The sequence below is a fragment of the Castor canadensis genome, chromosome 8 (assembly GCF_047511655.1).
Source record: "Castor canadensis chromosome 8, mCasCan1.hap1v2, whole genome shotgun sequence".
NCBI lineage: Eukaryota > Metazoa > Chordata > Mammalia > Rodentia > Castoridae > Castor > Castor canadensis.
In genome coordinates, this window is record NC_133393.1 from 8,891,999 (window position 1) to 8,908,156 (window position 16,158).

Genomic DNA, 16,158 nt, shown 5'->3' on the forward strand with positions numbered 1-16,158 from the left:
TTCAATCTAGTCCTGGTATTCTATTGAATACTTACTGTGGACTCAGTATGCTAAGTGCATGCCTAAATTGTTGTGGCTTTGTGTATTATTTTATTTAACACATAGTTACTGTTTTTACTTCTGAGCAGATGTGTGAACTGATGATTGGAGAGTATCTTTTAGTTGTTCAAGTTTACACCATAACTGGAAGAGCTGTGATTTGAATGTGGGTTTCCTGACTCTAGTGCTCGTTTAGCAGAAATGGAGGTTCTGATGTAACCTTTTCCTGATTTTTAACCTAGAGTCACTTCTTAGGATCAGGACCAAATGTAGCTTCTTCTATTATAAAAGTTTACTTTCACCTTAGGTAAAAACATGAAACAGCTTTATACTGAAATACATTCCTGCTGTGGTGCCCTGAGCACTTTTCAATGCTGAGCTAAAGTTTAGATTTTCTAATGTTTTTCTTTTACAAGTGATTATAACAATACTTTCTCTTGTAATGTTAACATTTTTCCCTCAAACTGAACCACCTCAACAGTAATTTGGTATTAAGTTGTTTTACTCCAATGCCTAGCTCCAGTTAATTTTATCATGTATTATTTACTTCATGAATTTTAGTAATCTGTTGTTCTGATAATTATAGCTCACTACTTACTCTTAGAAAGAGTATTCTTATTGATCCCAGAGAGCTGTACTTTGCAGTCTCTGCTCCAGTGACCCCTACTTTACAATGGCACCCTACTCCACTGCTCCAGTCACTTCTTAGTTTAGTCTGCATTAGTTTTCTGTTAAAGTGGATACTTTTTTGCTCATGTGTTTATTGTTTCTCTTTCTTTTAATGAATAAAATGAAAATAAACCTAATGAAATGAAAGGCCACAAAGGCAGAATTTTGCTTTACTTACTGTTATATCACTATGACTACAACTGTGCTTCCATTAATAGTGCTTAATTAATGCATCAATTTAATTAGAAAATTTTTGTAAATGATAATTATTGCTTGAGCTGAATATCTTGAAATCCCCTATAATTAGGGATAATCCTTTGTCTTAAACATATTTGTAAAGCTACATGGCAAGGGTTGAATGATTAACTGTATAAATGTTACTCTGGCTGTAAATAGAGATGATATTTGCTAAAGCTCTTGTTTCCTAAAAGCATGACTCTCTTAGTTCTTGTTATTACTGTTACTTTTATAAATACAAGTCTAGTCTATGTCACAAATTGCATTTTCTGATATGCATTTTCTCATTAAATCCTTTCTTCAGACTTATTTTCAGTACTAAGGCTTGAATTCAGTGCCTTGCACTTGCTAGGCAGGAGCTCTACCACTGGAACCACACTCCCAATCCTTTTACAGTTATTTTTCAGGTAGAGTCTTGTGTTTTTGCCTATGGCCAGCATCAGGCTTCATTTATCCTGTCTACAGCTTCCCATGTACCTAGGATCACAGGTCAATGCTACAACACCAGCCTGTTGGCTGAGATGGGGTCTCACTATTTTCTTCCCAAGGCTGACTTTGACTATCCTCCCCATCTCCTCCTTCTGAGTAGCTGGGATTGCTGGTGTGTGCGCCCATGCTCGTTTAATCCTCATGAGAGCTCTATTTATTCTTTTCATCAATCCAGTTTGGCAGACAATTAATATGGGGAGATGATACTAATTTTCTTATGTCTTTAGCTAACAAATGTCAGTGCTAGAAATTGAACCTCAGTGTGACTCTTTGTCTATGTTCTCTACTCTATAACAATGTAATTCCAACTTCTTTGACCATGAGTCACAGTAAGGAACACATTTTATCTGCATGCTTATTTACATGCACATGTAAAAATGCACTCATAGCCAAGGTAAAAGTTTCACAAAATAGTACTTTTGCAAACTATCCTGTGCGCGTTGGTATTTTTATTCTATTCTATCTTGTAAATGCTGATCACTCCAGTAATTCTACATTGCTGTTTTGTAATGGGTTAGAACTCATACTTGATGAAAACCATGCTATACTGTATTGCCTTTCCTTAGGACAGAAATTTTAGATTTCAAAATCTATAACATATAAAGAAAAATGTACATTTTCATAGAGAATCTGCAGTGCAGTTTTTCCTGCTTCAGCATAAATTTCCTGTTCTACTTCTGGTTGCAGAGACTCTGTGATACTGGTGGCATTTTGAGCAGTGTCCTAGTTTGCCACTGGTGCAGCTTATAAAGTGTTGGTAGAGCAGAGTAGAGCTTGGACCTGGGGGAAAGTCTTTTTAGTGCTTTTCATTGTCTCTTTCTTGGTTTCCCTCTCTCTCTCTCTCTATCCCGCCCTCCCTCCTGTTGGGATTATTTTTAAACACAAACAATAGCAATATATGTATATGCATAGATATGTATTATTACCAATGTATTTTTAATTAGTTAAAAGAAACAAAATGCAATGAAACTGTTCTCTAAGTTCTGACCTATTATTTTTTCCCTCTGACTATTAATCTCTCTGGTTCCTTTGAGGTGCTTCTTTAAGAGAGTCACTTGCCTTCAATGTTTTGATACTTTTTAAAAGCCTAAATTGTTACTTAGAAGATCAGCAGGTAATATTTCCCTGCTCATTTCTGATTTATCAGGGTTACACCAAATTAGAATTATTTCGGGAAATTCTGTGTGAATGAATTAAATTCAGGAATGTACTTCTTAGGTTACATATTATTCTCTTCATTTTTTTCTCCTATGTTTGAAGTTAGGATTACAGAAGAAATTCAGTACAGTATATATTAAGGCTTAATCTCTTGTTATGTATTTTACTCCCATTTCACACAAATTGTCCATGTCCTTGGTTTTTCTCATAAGGTCAAATCCAGCAGGGATCAAGCTTTGGCTGAACAGTGTCTTGCTGCACTAACCCAGTGTGCTGCCAGTGGGGATGGGAATATCTTGGCTCTTGCAGTGGACGCAGCTCGTGCAAGGTAAGGATAGACAAGTGTGGACATTTCCAAATACTACAAGTTTGACCAGTTTAGCTTTTTCAGAGTATATCCAAGTGAAAGATTGATCCTATAGGCTTTTTGAGCCCAAAAGAGAATAATGGAAACTATAATAAATCCAACTCTTGTTCCTGTGCATTTGAAACATTCATGTACTTTGTATAGGATATTTAATACCTGTGTATTCCACTGTAACTCAGAACATTTCAAGCTGCTATGATGAATCTGTTTCATGGATTTACAGGTTGAAATCTGATATATTCAAGTATATCATCAAGGTTATACATGCTACCTTGATACTGATAGTCCTTGGTAGGGGTGTGGAAGCATTTATCTGAAAATTGATAAAACTTATTGTCATTGCTTCTGAATTATTCTTAACCATGTAGTAACCAGTAGAGCAACCCCCTGCTTTGTCCCAATCTTTTTCCCCTTTTGCTAAAGCCATGTATTGTTTTAAGATGAAAGTAGGGTGAGAAGGTGGGGGGGAACGTGATGGTAGGAGAATAATTTTCAAAATTGTTCCCAGTCTCCTCTCTTGTTGACATCTTGACATACTTTATTTTGTTTTCTTCTGTAATATATAACTAAGTTCATCAGCAGCCTCCTTTTTGGATGGAACATACTCAAAGACTTAACCTCTTATAAAAAATATCAGTGGGAGTCTTCCTCTTCATTTGTATTGTTAAGTGGGGAATTATTGAGTAGCTTTCAGGTACTTGTCTATTTGTAATTTTCAGGTCATTTAGTCATTTTGTTTTGGTTGACAGATTTTGAAATTGGACTTGGAATGTATATGGAAAATGCTTTCATGCATTAGAAAATTCTTGTTTTAAGTTTTTGACAGTCTGTTTTCTATGTATATAATAAAATATGTCTAATTGTATTGACCATTATGATAAACAAATATCTATTATTTCAAAATAATGATCTTACTGGAACCTGTGTTTAATATTTTAGATGCACAGTTGGAGAAATCACAGATGCCATGAAAAAGGTATTTGGTGAACATCAAGCTAGTGATCGTATGGTAAGTGGAGCATATCGCCAGGAATTTGGAGAAAGTAAGGAGATAACATCTGCTATCAAAAGGTAATATGTAAGATTCTTAAGCTAGAATTTCTTTTGTCCATTAACACAATTCCCTTAATTCTACTCTAGGCTTAGTTTTCTCACATACAACTTGGGAAATATTTGAATTGTCTTTTCTATTAGTCTGTGATTCTCGTAAAACTGAAAAACACTAAATTAAATACTGTTATTTTGGTTGCATAACTAACATAATATGTAATGGCATAATATATGATTCGTGATATATGTGGTATATAATTTATTTGTCATGTGTAATATATGATCATAAATATACAGTCATGCACCAATATGAATATTGACATTTTGTTCAGTGTTGGACCATGTATACGATGGTATGATTATAAGATTATTTCCTAGTGATACAGCAATAGACACAGTGACATGGTGGTACAGGCATTATTCATGTGTTTGTTGTGATGCTGTATACATGTGTTCACTGCCAGTCATACAGAAGCATAGTACATACAGTCATTATAGAAGGTAATTCTTAATGAAAACAAACAGCTCTGTTACTAGGATGCTATAATTTTTGTTGTTATTGTAAGGTATATTCTTTCTACCGATTTAAAAGATCTACTGTAAAATAGTATGCAATGTTATGTAGGTAGCAGCCCCGTAATTTTGTACTTGCAGTGTATCTTGAGTATATCATTTTCTCTTGTATTTGATTTAATCTCATTGTTTTGTTCATCATTGCTATAAGAGCAATAAGCTATACCATATGCATCATAGAGCCTAAGTGTGTAGTAGGCCATACAGTCTAAGTGTAAGTAAATACACTCTATAATGTTTACACAATGATGAAATCACCTAATGATACATTTCTCAGAATATGTCCATGTTTTAAGCATGACTATATATAATTGTATGACATATATTATTTACTAATTATTAAAGAGTAAATTAAATATGAAAACTAATATTAGTTTTAGTAAAACTGATAATATCTTGAACTTTCCCCATAGTCCCCTTTAGGAGTTTCCCATTTAAACAGATGTTTATGTAACCCTTGTATTGCTCCATAGCTTCCTGGTGATACAGCTGTCAATCTGCATACTGTGGTAGACTTTTATATTTTCTTAAGTTTGTTCACATTGTTCAATTGCTTGAATAACTACAATGACAGAAATCTTAGGTTCCTTTTGGAAATAAGATCAGTCTTCACTGACCTGACAATAACATGGCCACAGCATGACATGGAAATATAGAATAATGTGATTGTGTTTCTCAGATGTTAAAACTGACTTCTTGATGGTTGGTTTTATCAACCTTTGTAATAAACTTCCTTTTAAAACTTTGTGTTAATACTTATACATTATATAAATACTAAAACAATCAAGGTAAAAGTTATCAAAAGGAATATTCTTTTTTTCACTTAGCAAAAATTAATGTAGTACTTTTTCATGTTTGGTAAAAATTTGTCATTTTAAACAAGAGTTTTGGTTACATGCCATTATAAGAAGACATTGCAGTCAGCTGGGAGATTCATTCTTGCAAAGGGTGGGTGATTTAGGGACAGCTTAACACTGCTAGTGGGTCACATATATGTATAAACACTCTGAAAGGGGCTTTGCTTTTGCTTGTGCTGAGGGTTTACTCAGGGCCTTGCACTTGTTAGCCAAGTGTACTACCATTCGAGCCATGCCTCCAGCCCAGAAAGGTGCTTTAACATTTATATGTAAGTACATCTGCATGTCATATTTGCTCAGGAAGGTGGAAAGTGATCATTTTTATTTTCATGTTGCATATTATGATATTCTCTGTGGTGAGCTTTCCTCTAAGTGGGAGGTAGTAAATATATCTGGGTTTTAATGGTGTTCTCATTTTAAAATAGAGATATTAGCAAAAAAATACAAGTAAACAGATTAGGTATTCTTGACAGATTTACTGAAATTTTACTGTGAATAAACTTATGTCCTACCTTTGGACAGTTAATATTTAACCGTTGTTGTCTTTTAAAATGTTCTTTAGAGTTCATACATTCATGGAACGTGAAGGTCGCAGACCTCGTCTTCTTGTGGCAAAAATGGGGCAAGATGGCCATGACAGAGGGGCAAAAGTGATTGCTACAGGGTTTGCTGATCTTGGCTTTGATGTGGACATAGGCCCTCTTTTTCAGGTACTGAAAATTGTTGGGACAATTTCAGAGTATGACTTAAGTCATGTTTAGAAAAAGTAGAAAAATGATGACAGACCAAGATGATTTTTTTTAAAGTCAAAAAAAGAGTATGTTCCAAAATTCTCTATTTTTGAATGCATATAACCCAATTAATTTAAAAAAATTAAAATTAATGTTAATTCAGACTTTGCCATAATAAACATCAGAACTACAATTTTTATTTGGCATTGGAAGCTGAAGATTACTTTCAAAGGTCTTACTGTGTTCTTTGAGAGTTGACTAATCTTTTGTGAGAGGAAGCCCACATGGAATTGATAGAAAGTGTTTTGAAAAACAAAGCAAACATCAGAGTAAACTTAATTCATAAGGTTTTCTCTTTTCTTACTTTCTACTAGTATTTTATTTAGTTACAGAAAGAATATCAGACCCAGACAAGAAAATAATTTCTCGGAGGTCAGTGAAGTAGAAATTCTCTCTAGAATGCTAACACTAATTATTCAACTACAAAAAAAGAAATCTTTGACTGAAAAATACATTTTAATTTTGTACTGTAAGCTTTATCTGCTAAACATATACAGGTTACTTACCGGATGCTAGGCTCCGAATTGAGTATGATAAAATTTTGTCCTCAGAGAGATAACAGTCTTCTAACAAGAGAGATTTACATACCAGTAATCACAGCAGAGTGTGATAATTATTATAATTATTAGGGCCCCTAACTTATTTAAAGTATCTTAGGAATCCGTGTCCAAGCTATGCCTTTGAAAAGCCTAGAGAACAAGCAGAGCAGGGCTAGCTACGAAGGAGGGTTGGCTTGAGCAGAGGTACAGAAGTAGGAGAAAGCATTGAGCCTCAGCTAATGGCAAAAGTAAAATTAGGATGCAGTTCATGGGATAGGGACGATACATTTAAGAGCTCTTAAGTTTATCTCTGTCTCTTGTGTCTATGTGGTGGAGATACTGTGTCATGGGAGCTACTGTACATCTTTTCCTGCTTAGCTTGCAGTAGTGTCAGTTGGTAGATTGACATTGGGCAATTTGGAATATTCACACCATGCAAACTAGCAAACACTAAAAATGAGCAATTGATTTACTATTTTCTTGACTATTGAAATGTGTAAGTGTGATGAAGAAAATGTAAATAATTCAAATTAAATTTAAAATTTGTCAGATTTGTTGCCATTATTTTGTGAAGTGCCCCAAAATTTCAGGTAATATTCTTCTAGTATTCAAAAAGTATTATGATTTAGCAAGCAGATCACTCATATTTCTTGTAAACAGATGAAGTTCTGATATATGTCTGTGGTTTACTTTTTGCTCTCGAAGCAAAAGTATCAGTCAGTCCATGTGAGAACTACATTTACTCAATGATGCAGATATCTTCTTTGCTGAATCAGATCATAAGCATTTATCCATAGTCCAATTTTGTCAAATCATGGTTGAATTGTAGCTGCAGGCTGGGTACAAACAGCAAAAGTTTCACAAAAATTAATGAAGTTTTCAATACACATCCTTATATCCTCTACCTTCACAGGCATAATGCTTTATAATATTACTGATGCTCTATCATTCTCTTTTCCTTTCCCTCTTTCCCTGAATTCCGTATCCTAATAAAAATTTTTTTTTAAATAATGGAAGTATTATGTGTAAGCAAATTGGCTATTAGTTATCTAAATAGAGATTAAAAGCAGAGACTAAGGAGATGCAGCTACAAACCAAGAAATGCCAAGGATTGTTGGCATCCAGCAGAAGTTAGGAAGAGGCAAAGACTTTGGCTAGAAGTCTTGTTGACACCCTGGTTATGGTTATGGCCTGCTAGACTCCAGAACTGTGAGAGAGTATAATATAGGGACTGAGTTTGATTTTGGACATGTTGTGTTTGAGTGCTTCTAGAACACTAAGACTAAGGTGACCTTATAAGTTAGACACACATCTGGAGCATAGGAGAGACTCTACTTTAGAGACAAAGTTTTGACACTTTTATCATTATATAAATGGATGTAACTTTGCATGAGGAATGTGGACAGAGATGTAAAGAAAGAATCTGAACATTAAAAGGAAATAGTGGAGAAGTAGGCAGTGACAGATTGAGATGAAATGTGATGCATAGTGGGAAAAGAAGTTTCAAGGGGAAGGATGTATCATTATTTTACAATTATTTAGGTCATCCTAGATAAGTGAAGTAGGAAACCTTCTTGAGAAACCCAGTCTTTGGGCAATCTCCCTCCAGAATTTTCTCCTTTTAAATTTTAAAATACTAACTTGAGAGAGTCTAGAGGAAATTGTAACTAGGAAGAATTAGCCCAAACTTCTGGAGATATGTCCTTGAACTGTTTTAATATATGACTGTGTAAATGTATTTAACCTTAACATTTATCGCAGATTTTGTTAAGAATCTCAAGTGTATATATTTTGGTTGCTTTTGTTCTTCCTTTAAGTTGAATCTTTTCCCATTCCATCTTTTTCAGTTAAAACAAAGTTGCTTTGCTTGACTGAACTCTATATTCTGTTACTCTTGTACTTTAGTTTTGTTTTTGATTTCAAATATAATACACTTTTGATTTTAGTGATTTAAGTTTTAGGAACTATTCTTTCATAAAATTGAAGTATTTTTAAACCGTTATTGCACTTAAAGGAAAATTTCAATAAACTACATGTTCATTTCATTTTTATATCCTGTGTATAAAACTGTAATTTGAAATCTTAGCATTTCAAATTTTGTTTAAAATTTTTAATTTGTTACATAAATATATGTATACTAATGTTAATATTAATTAATGCCTTTTGTGGATAAAGTTACAATCCTATAGTTCATTGATGACCAATTTAGTCAAAACTGGATTTGAAGTTTAAAATATTTTTTAACATTTATTAATATAAAATACAGTTTAATTTATATAAGCATAAAGCATGGAACTGAATTAAATACAAGTTTGAACTAACCTATTTTGGTAGCATGGATTATATAAATGGCTGTGATGCTTAGCTGAATTTCTCACCTCTTCAGAAATTAAATGCAAGAATATGTAATCTTCTTTCAAGTCACATGCTGTGTGACTTACCTGTGATGTATTGATATGTGGTTCCATTCCTGAGAGTATAGAATCTTCTGGTTATACACTAAAATTATGAGCCTTAAAATCTTGCCAAACATGGAAAATTTACAGATTAATGAATTTTTTGTGGTTATAATTGTACAGTGGTTTCTGTGATAATGTCATTCTTCCTAAATTTTACATTTACAGTGACAAATTTGTAACTATCTTTTATACAAAATTATTTTAAAGCATTGTGAGAAACTCAGTGCTGAGAGGGTTATAATCTCGGACAGCTCCATTAATGATTGAATACTTAAAGTATCCTTTATGATTCTGTGTGTTTAAGTGGGTAATTCCACTTAATGGAGGCAAAGCCTCCACTTACCTGGGTTCTGAAGCCTCACACCTAATTTCTAGCATTCTCATAAAAATGTTAGTCCATATACTGCTGTTGATTTGTTGTGTTTATGGGAGAGTAAGAGTCTGGAGCTCCTTGTCCTCTATCTTCCTGACCTCATTCTTTCCTGTTCTGTTTTAAGACCTAAGTTTTAATTTTTTATATTGCATTTTGAGTTTAGTCCTTTACTTCACAGATACTGTACATGTTGCCTGGTACTGTATAACCATTCAGTAAGTGTTGGTAATGAGGATAACAGATGCATTTTGAAGAAATTGTAGTAAGAGATAATACTTTTCTACATTACTTCTGAGTAGTCCTTGGGGGGCACTAATTTTTGATCTAACTCAGACCTAACATCAAGTATACTATTGATGTTCATTACAGCAATAGTTTTTGTGCTGCTTATAATATTAAGAATGAGGAAATACGGACTGATATTCACAATACTTTTTTCATAGGGGTACTGGAGTTTGAACTCAGAACCTCATGCTTTCTAGGCATATTCTCTACCACTTGAGCCATGCTCGTAGCTCTTTTCATTTTAGTAATTTTTTTGGGTTGTGCCTCTGTTTTTGCCCTGGCTGGCCTGGACCACGATCCTCTTATTTATGCATCCTGCATAGCTGAGATGACAGGCATACATGTCAGACCTAGCTTATTGGTTGAGATGGGGTCCTGCCCAGGGTGGCCTCAAGCTTCGATCTTTTTGACCTCTGCTTCCCAAGAAGCTGGGATTACAGACTTGAGTCATCATGACTGGCCTCACATCAACTTTTTATGACTGTTCTAAAATTGACTCTTGTGATGGTTGCACAACTGTGTAAATATACTAAAAACCAGTGAACTGCAAACTTTAAATAGGTGAAGTGTATATGAATTACATCTCAATAAGGTTTTTTTTTAATTAAAGATTTTTAATGAGAAAACTATTGGAATGTTGACTTAAGTGGCAGAACACTTGACAACAGGCTTTTCCTAGTAATTGCTCATTACCTAATAACTGACAATGATTTGTACCTTTTCTTTCTGATCAGACTCCCCGTGAAGTGGCCCAACAGGCTGTGGACGCAGATGTGCATGCAGTGGGCGTGAGCACACTTGCTGCTGGCCATAAAACCCTCGTTCCTGAGCTCATCAAAGAACTTGGTGCCCTTGGACGGCCTGATATCCTTGTTATGTGTGGAGGGGTGATACCACCACAGGTAGTTTCCTTGTCCAGTATTTTTCTAGTACTGTGATGGGAATTCTGAGTAATGATAATTATAAGTAGTTCTGAAGATGTAGATTTAGAGCCAAATTATTGTCTAGTGATTCCACTAAATACATTCTGGAGAGATCAAAAGTGGGCAGTGTTATTTTCTTTTAATTGAGTGTGAATAATTTAACAGGTTACCAAGATCCTATGAGAAAGCTACCTCCTTACAAACAGCAACTTATGACAGATACCTACTTTCTTTATATTCAGTAAACTATCCGCTGTGTTGCCCAGGCTGGTCTAGAATTCTTGGGCTCAAGTGATCCTCCAGCCTCAGCTTTCTGAGTTCTAGAACTACAGGCACACACTACCACACCTGGCTAAGGGCTGTTGTATTTTTTGTTTGTTTTAGGTCTGTTGTTCTTTAGTGCTGTCTACCTATGAACACATGTGTCTTGAAGTTATGGAGATTATTATGCCCTAAGCTCTTAGACAATCCAAACATTTTCGGCTCCCTAATTATTTCGGTTCTTACATTTAATATCATACCCAAAAGCTTGGTTACCAGTGATCTAAGACCTCCCTCCCACTTGGTCCCACCTCCTAAAGGCTCTACCATCTCCTAATAGAACCAGGGACTGCGACTAAATCTTTAACATATGGGCATTTAGGGGACACTTATCCAAGGCACAGCTCATTGAACATATAAAATACTAGTATTCAATTGAAAGTCACTTAGTTTTAAAATTAGAAGACATCAATATGCAGTGTTTAAACAGATAATAGCCCCTGCCTCTGTGGAGTTTATACTCTCTGTAGTTCAGTTGAATAACTATGGTCTACCCTCACTAGTATGTTATTTTATAGTCAGGATCTTCTAACCATCTTAGTAGCAGTATCCCAGTGTCCCCAAGTCTTTCAGGTAAGTTTAGCAAACATATGATGCCTGCTTACATCATGAAATAGGATATCTGGCCCAGCTATATGGAAGACATTTTAAAATGATAACTTTTTATTTGGAAATAATTTCAAACTAACACATAAGGTACACAAATAAAAACAGTAAAAAGGACAGCCCTTTACCTATATTCACTAATTTCTGATATTTTACTGTCACACTAAAGTACATTTTAAAAAATTACATAAGTCTTAGTAAGTAAAAAACTCTTTAGTTTCAATATTCCATGATTTTCTCCCACTTGAATATACCATTCCAAATCCATAACTCAGATGTTAGGACAAAAAGCACATTGCATTAATAGGAAGAAAAGGAGGTATCTTTATCAGCTGATTCCCTGTTGTTAGATGACTGTTACTATATATTACATTTGGTTTTTTTACGCAGTTTAAAAATGTCTGGCACCTGCTCAAGGACAATGACGTGTTTTGAGTGCCTTTGTGGGTCAAGTGTGAGGTCAAGCTGATTGGACATGATCTCTACTCTCGTGGACACAGGCTCAATAAGATGTGTTAAATGTCATTGCAAAATTAAAGTTCTACAAGAATATTACAAAGATATATAGAGACAGAAAGGAATAGTTAGAAGATAATTAGGAGGACCATATAATTTATCATCCAATTATGATCATTTGAGAATGAAAATGGGTGCTGTTATAAAAGGGTGCTCTAAGGGGCTAGAAACATGGCTGAATGCTAGAGTGCTCACTTAGCAAGCCCAGGGTCCTAGGTTTGATCTCTGACTACCCTGGGAGGTAGAGGGTACAGGAGAAGGAAACTAAAATTGGGCCATTCTTGTCTGCTTTCTTCTGGCTCCATTCAGCTCCAAAAAATGGAGACCATTTCTCCTTCTAGTTCAGTTGTTCTAGTCACTGCACTCTGGTTCTAAACATTTGCTTGTTCACATAAGAAACAACCACTTCTCATTTCAACAATTCCTAAGCTACTTGAAAGGGTTTGACTTTACACAAATAAAAACAAAACAAAACAAACAAATGCTGCAACAGTAATATACAAACCAGACCATGCTGTCATACGTGATAAGGATTAGGGACTCGAAGTGTGTCCTGAACTAGATATTACAGCTTGAAATGCTCTGATGTTAAAACAGCAGAAAGTCTGGGGCAGTATTTATGCCTTGGGAATTCTTTCACTAAACTTTATCACTAAAATAACCTAATAAAATGTGGGCATTGGTGGCTCATGCCTGTAATTTAGCTACTTGGGAGGCTGAGATCAGGAGGATAGTGGTTCAAAGCCAGTCCAGGCTAGGAGTTAACAAGAACTCATCTCAGCCAATAGCTAGGCACACACGCCTGTCATTCCAAAGTAAGCAGGAGGCTGAGATCGGGAGGATTGCAGTTTCAGGCCAGCCCAGAAACCATCTCAACGGGGGCAAAAATCTGGGTGTAGTGGCATGCACCTGTGATCCTAGCTGCAGCAGAAAGTGTAAAATAGGAGGAGCTGGGTCTAGGCCTGCCCAGGCAAAAAGTGAGACCCTGTCTCCAAAATAACCAGAGCAAAAAGGACTGAAGGCATAGCTCAAGTGGTAGCACTCCTACCCCTACTTAGCAAGTGCAAAGTCCTGAGTTCAAATCCCAGTACCACCAATACATATAATAAAAACAATAAACTAATAAATAGCTTTAGCAACAGAATGAAAACAATGAACTAGTCTTCATTTATAGAAAATCTGATTTTATCATGAGGCCAAAGTACCACTATTCACTAGCTGTAGACAAAATACCTAAGAGGAAATAAATAGCCTTGTAAACTTAAAGCTATAATATGATACTAAAACTTAACACAAATAATAACAAGTCATGAAAATTTAGGTGAGAGAAAATTACGGTTTAGAGTTCAGAAGTTCTTAGTTGGGGCCATATAACTTCCCACCTCAAACAGCATGTGGGCACAGTGGCAACTGGTTATTATTAGCAGTGCCAGTCAAGGAAATATGTTTTAGCCTTACATGTCTGAGAAAGTTTTGGGCACTGGAGACAAAGGAAAAGGTGTATTGCTTTTGTTTGTTTATTTCTTTAAAATTGGAAATGCTGTCCTTTCATTAATTAAATAAATTCTTTCAACAGGACTACAAATTTCTATATGAAGTTGGAGTTTCCCATGTATTTGGTCCTGGAACTCGAATTCCAAGGGCTGCTGTTCAAGTGCTTGATGACATTGAAAAGTGTTTGGAAAAGAAGCAGCAATCTATATAGCATCCTTATTTTGTTTTGGCTTTTTTCTGAAATGTTCTTTCAGTTATGATCAAAGAAGAAAGGAAAGCCATGTCTTCAGTTCATTTCCAACACCTGATAGGTACTTTTCTTGAAAGCCTCACATTAAAACACCTTAATTATAAATGTGTTCTCATTCTCTAATTATGTATGTACAGTTACTTAAAAAATAGAAATTGTCCTTAAAACCCTCCATACCAATACCTTGTTAAAAGTATTGTTTTAGAAAAACCATAGTGCAAAATTACTTAGAAATATTTCTTATAAATCTTCTTCCTTTTTATTTTAATAATTAAACTTTATTAACATTTGACTAGTTCTGTTCTTTAGCATCAAATTGACTTATAGAAAATAAAATCTATAAATCATTAAAATAACATCTATCTTAGAAGAATAGAGTGGACATTGATTATATTGGACAGTAGATTGTGGTGGTTTTCCTCCACCAAGATCTGCATTAAATTGGACTTTGTAGGTTGGAGTGGAGGATGAGTGGCAGAATATTTTTTCATCTTATTTTACTTTCTTGCTTTGCATGAATATGTGGCCTTATTAATGCTAGGCTTGCCTCAGCCCAGGAGAGTGTATGTTTGTGAGCATTCCCTTAAATGAAGTGCTTGGGTTGTTACTATGGCTTCTTCCAGAATAGTGATGTAAGCCATGAGTGTAAATCTGTGATATAAAACAAAGTAAGTTTTCCAGATCTGGAAAGATGCTGCCTTCTATAGATTTTCTCATTAAAGATAAGTTGCAAAAAATAAAAATAGCTCAAAGAACACTTGTACTTTGCTGTTAAAAGATTTATTCATTAAAGAAGGAAAGTTGCCCTTTCTGATTAATACATTAAATGAAGCTAAAATAAGTAATAGTGATTTTTTTGTAGTGAATTTCTGCAGTATTTTATTAGGTCAGAGAAAGTATAATCATATTTACTATAGAATTTATAATTACATTGTAACAACCTTCAGAACATGACTTTTAGGAAGGTATTAAATCATGAATATTGTTCCTAGTTTACAGATGAACAATTTGATACCGAGGTCAGTGATATATTCACTATGCCATTTTCTTTACTCTTCCTTGTAAAGAAATACATATCCAATAAGTATTTGGTTTTCTGATGCGTTCTGTTTTATACTGGGTGGCTAGGGAAAAATCATCCTGTGCATATTTACAATTCTTGATGTTCCTCGCCTTTGACTAGGCCATTTGAGGAGGAAGGATAGCGCCCAGACACTACCAGTTTCAGATCCATTATGTTTTTTTACTGGAACCTAGAAGTATTAGCTTCAAAAACCCCACTATTTGAAATCCTGTTTGCTAAAATAGCAAGTGGCAGGATTTCTTAGGAGTTAAATTTGGCTGACTAGATAAAATTTTCATCATTATCAGATCCAAAAAATGTCAAAATTTAAGCATTTTAGTATTATTTAGGTTCTAAAACATTCCAAAAGAAATTTTACTTTAACTTTTATTACTGTTCTCATTTTTTATCAAATCTTCTATGCCCACCAATGAATAGAGTTTGGAAAATGGTCAGGACCGTGACCAACATAACAAAAACGCAAATGTACGTTTTGTGTAGGTAAGGTGTCCTACTCTCACCAAGTAGTTGTATAAGACAGTAGGGCATCATGAAGACAGGCACTTCCCTGTCTTCCTGAGGAAAACAATTGGAAAGAAAATAGAAGATTCTGGTGATAATCACAAAGCACAATGAAAACCTACTCCAGAGAGCAGTTTAGCTTACTGAAAAGTGTGTTGTTTCTCAAGTCAGCACCCTCAACAACCTGTTGAAATGTTTAGATTGGTTTTATGATTCATGATGCCAGCAAGGGCAAGATTTTGAGTTCGTGCCAAGTGTGACATAGATATCTTTGTTTGCTGTATGTGTTTATAGGCTAATGATGAGTTGATTTGTGAGAGAAACATGCACACACACACACACACACACACACACACACACACACACACACACACACTTTCTGAAGAAATAAGGAACTCAGGCATACCTAACTAAAAACCTCTGTATCAATTAGGGATCAACAAGAATTATAGGGTGGGTATGTGTATGTGTTAGATGATTTTTTATGAAGTGTTAGTTGTGGACTCCTTCCAAGCTTCCCGAAACCCATCAGTCAAACAGAAGATCACAAGAAGGCTGGAATCCCACAGGCAAACTC

General features: G+C 34.9%; 1 protein-coding gene across 2 annotated transcripts in view; it reads left to right on the forward strand.

Annotated features, from left to right (window-relative positions):
- Window positions 1–15,952, forward strand: part of Mmut (methylmalonyl-CoA mutase) — a 33,129-nt gene extending 17,177 nt beyond the window's left edge. For both annotated transcript variants that reach the window (XM_020170651.2, XM_074081982.1), the window contains exons 9-13: window positions 2,805–2,920; window positions 3,899–4,030; window positions 6,002–6,149; window positions 10,621–10,788; window positions 13,829–15,952. In XM_020170651.2, the coding sequence (XP_020026240.1) occupies window positions 2,805–2,920; window positions 3,899–4,030; window positions 6,002–6,149; window positions 10,621–10,788; window positions 13,829–13,957 (693 nt within the window). In that variant the 3' untranslated portion in view covers window positions 13,958–15,952. The remainder of the gene's footprint in view (window positions 1–2,804; window positions 2,921–3,898; window positions 4,031–6,001; window positions 6,150–10,620; window positions 10,789–13,828) is intronic.
- The last annotated feature ends 206 nt before the right edge of the window (window positions 15,953–16,158 follow it).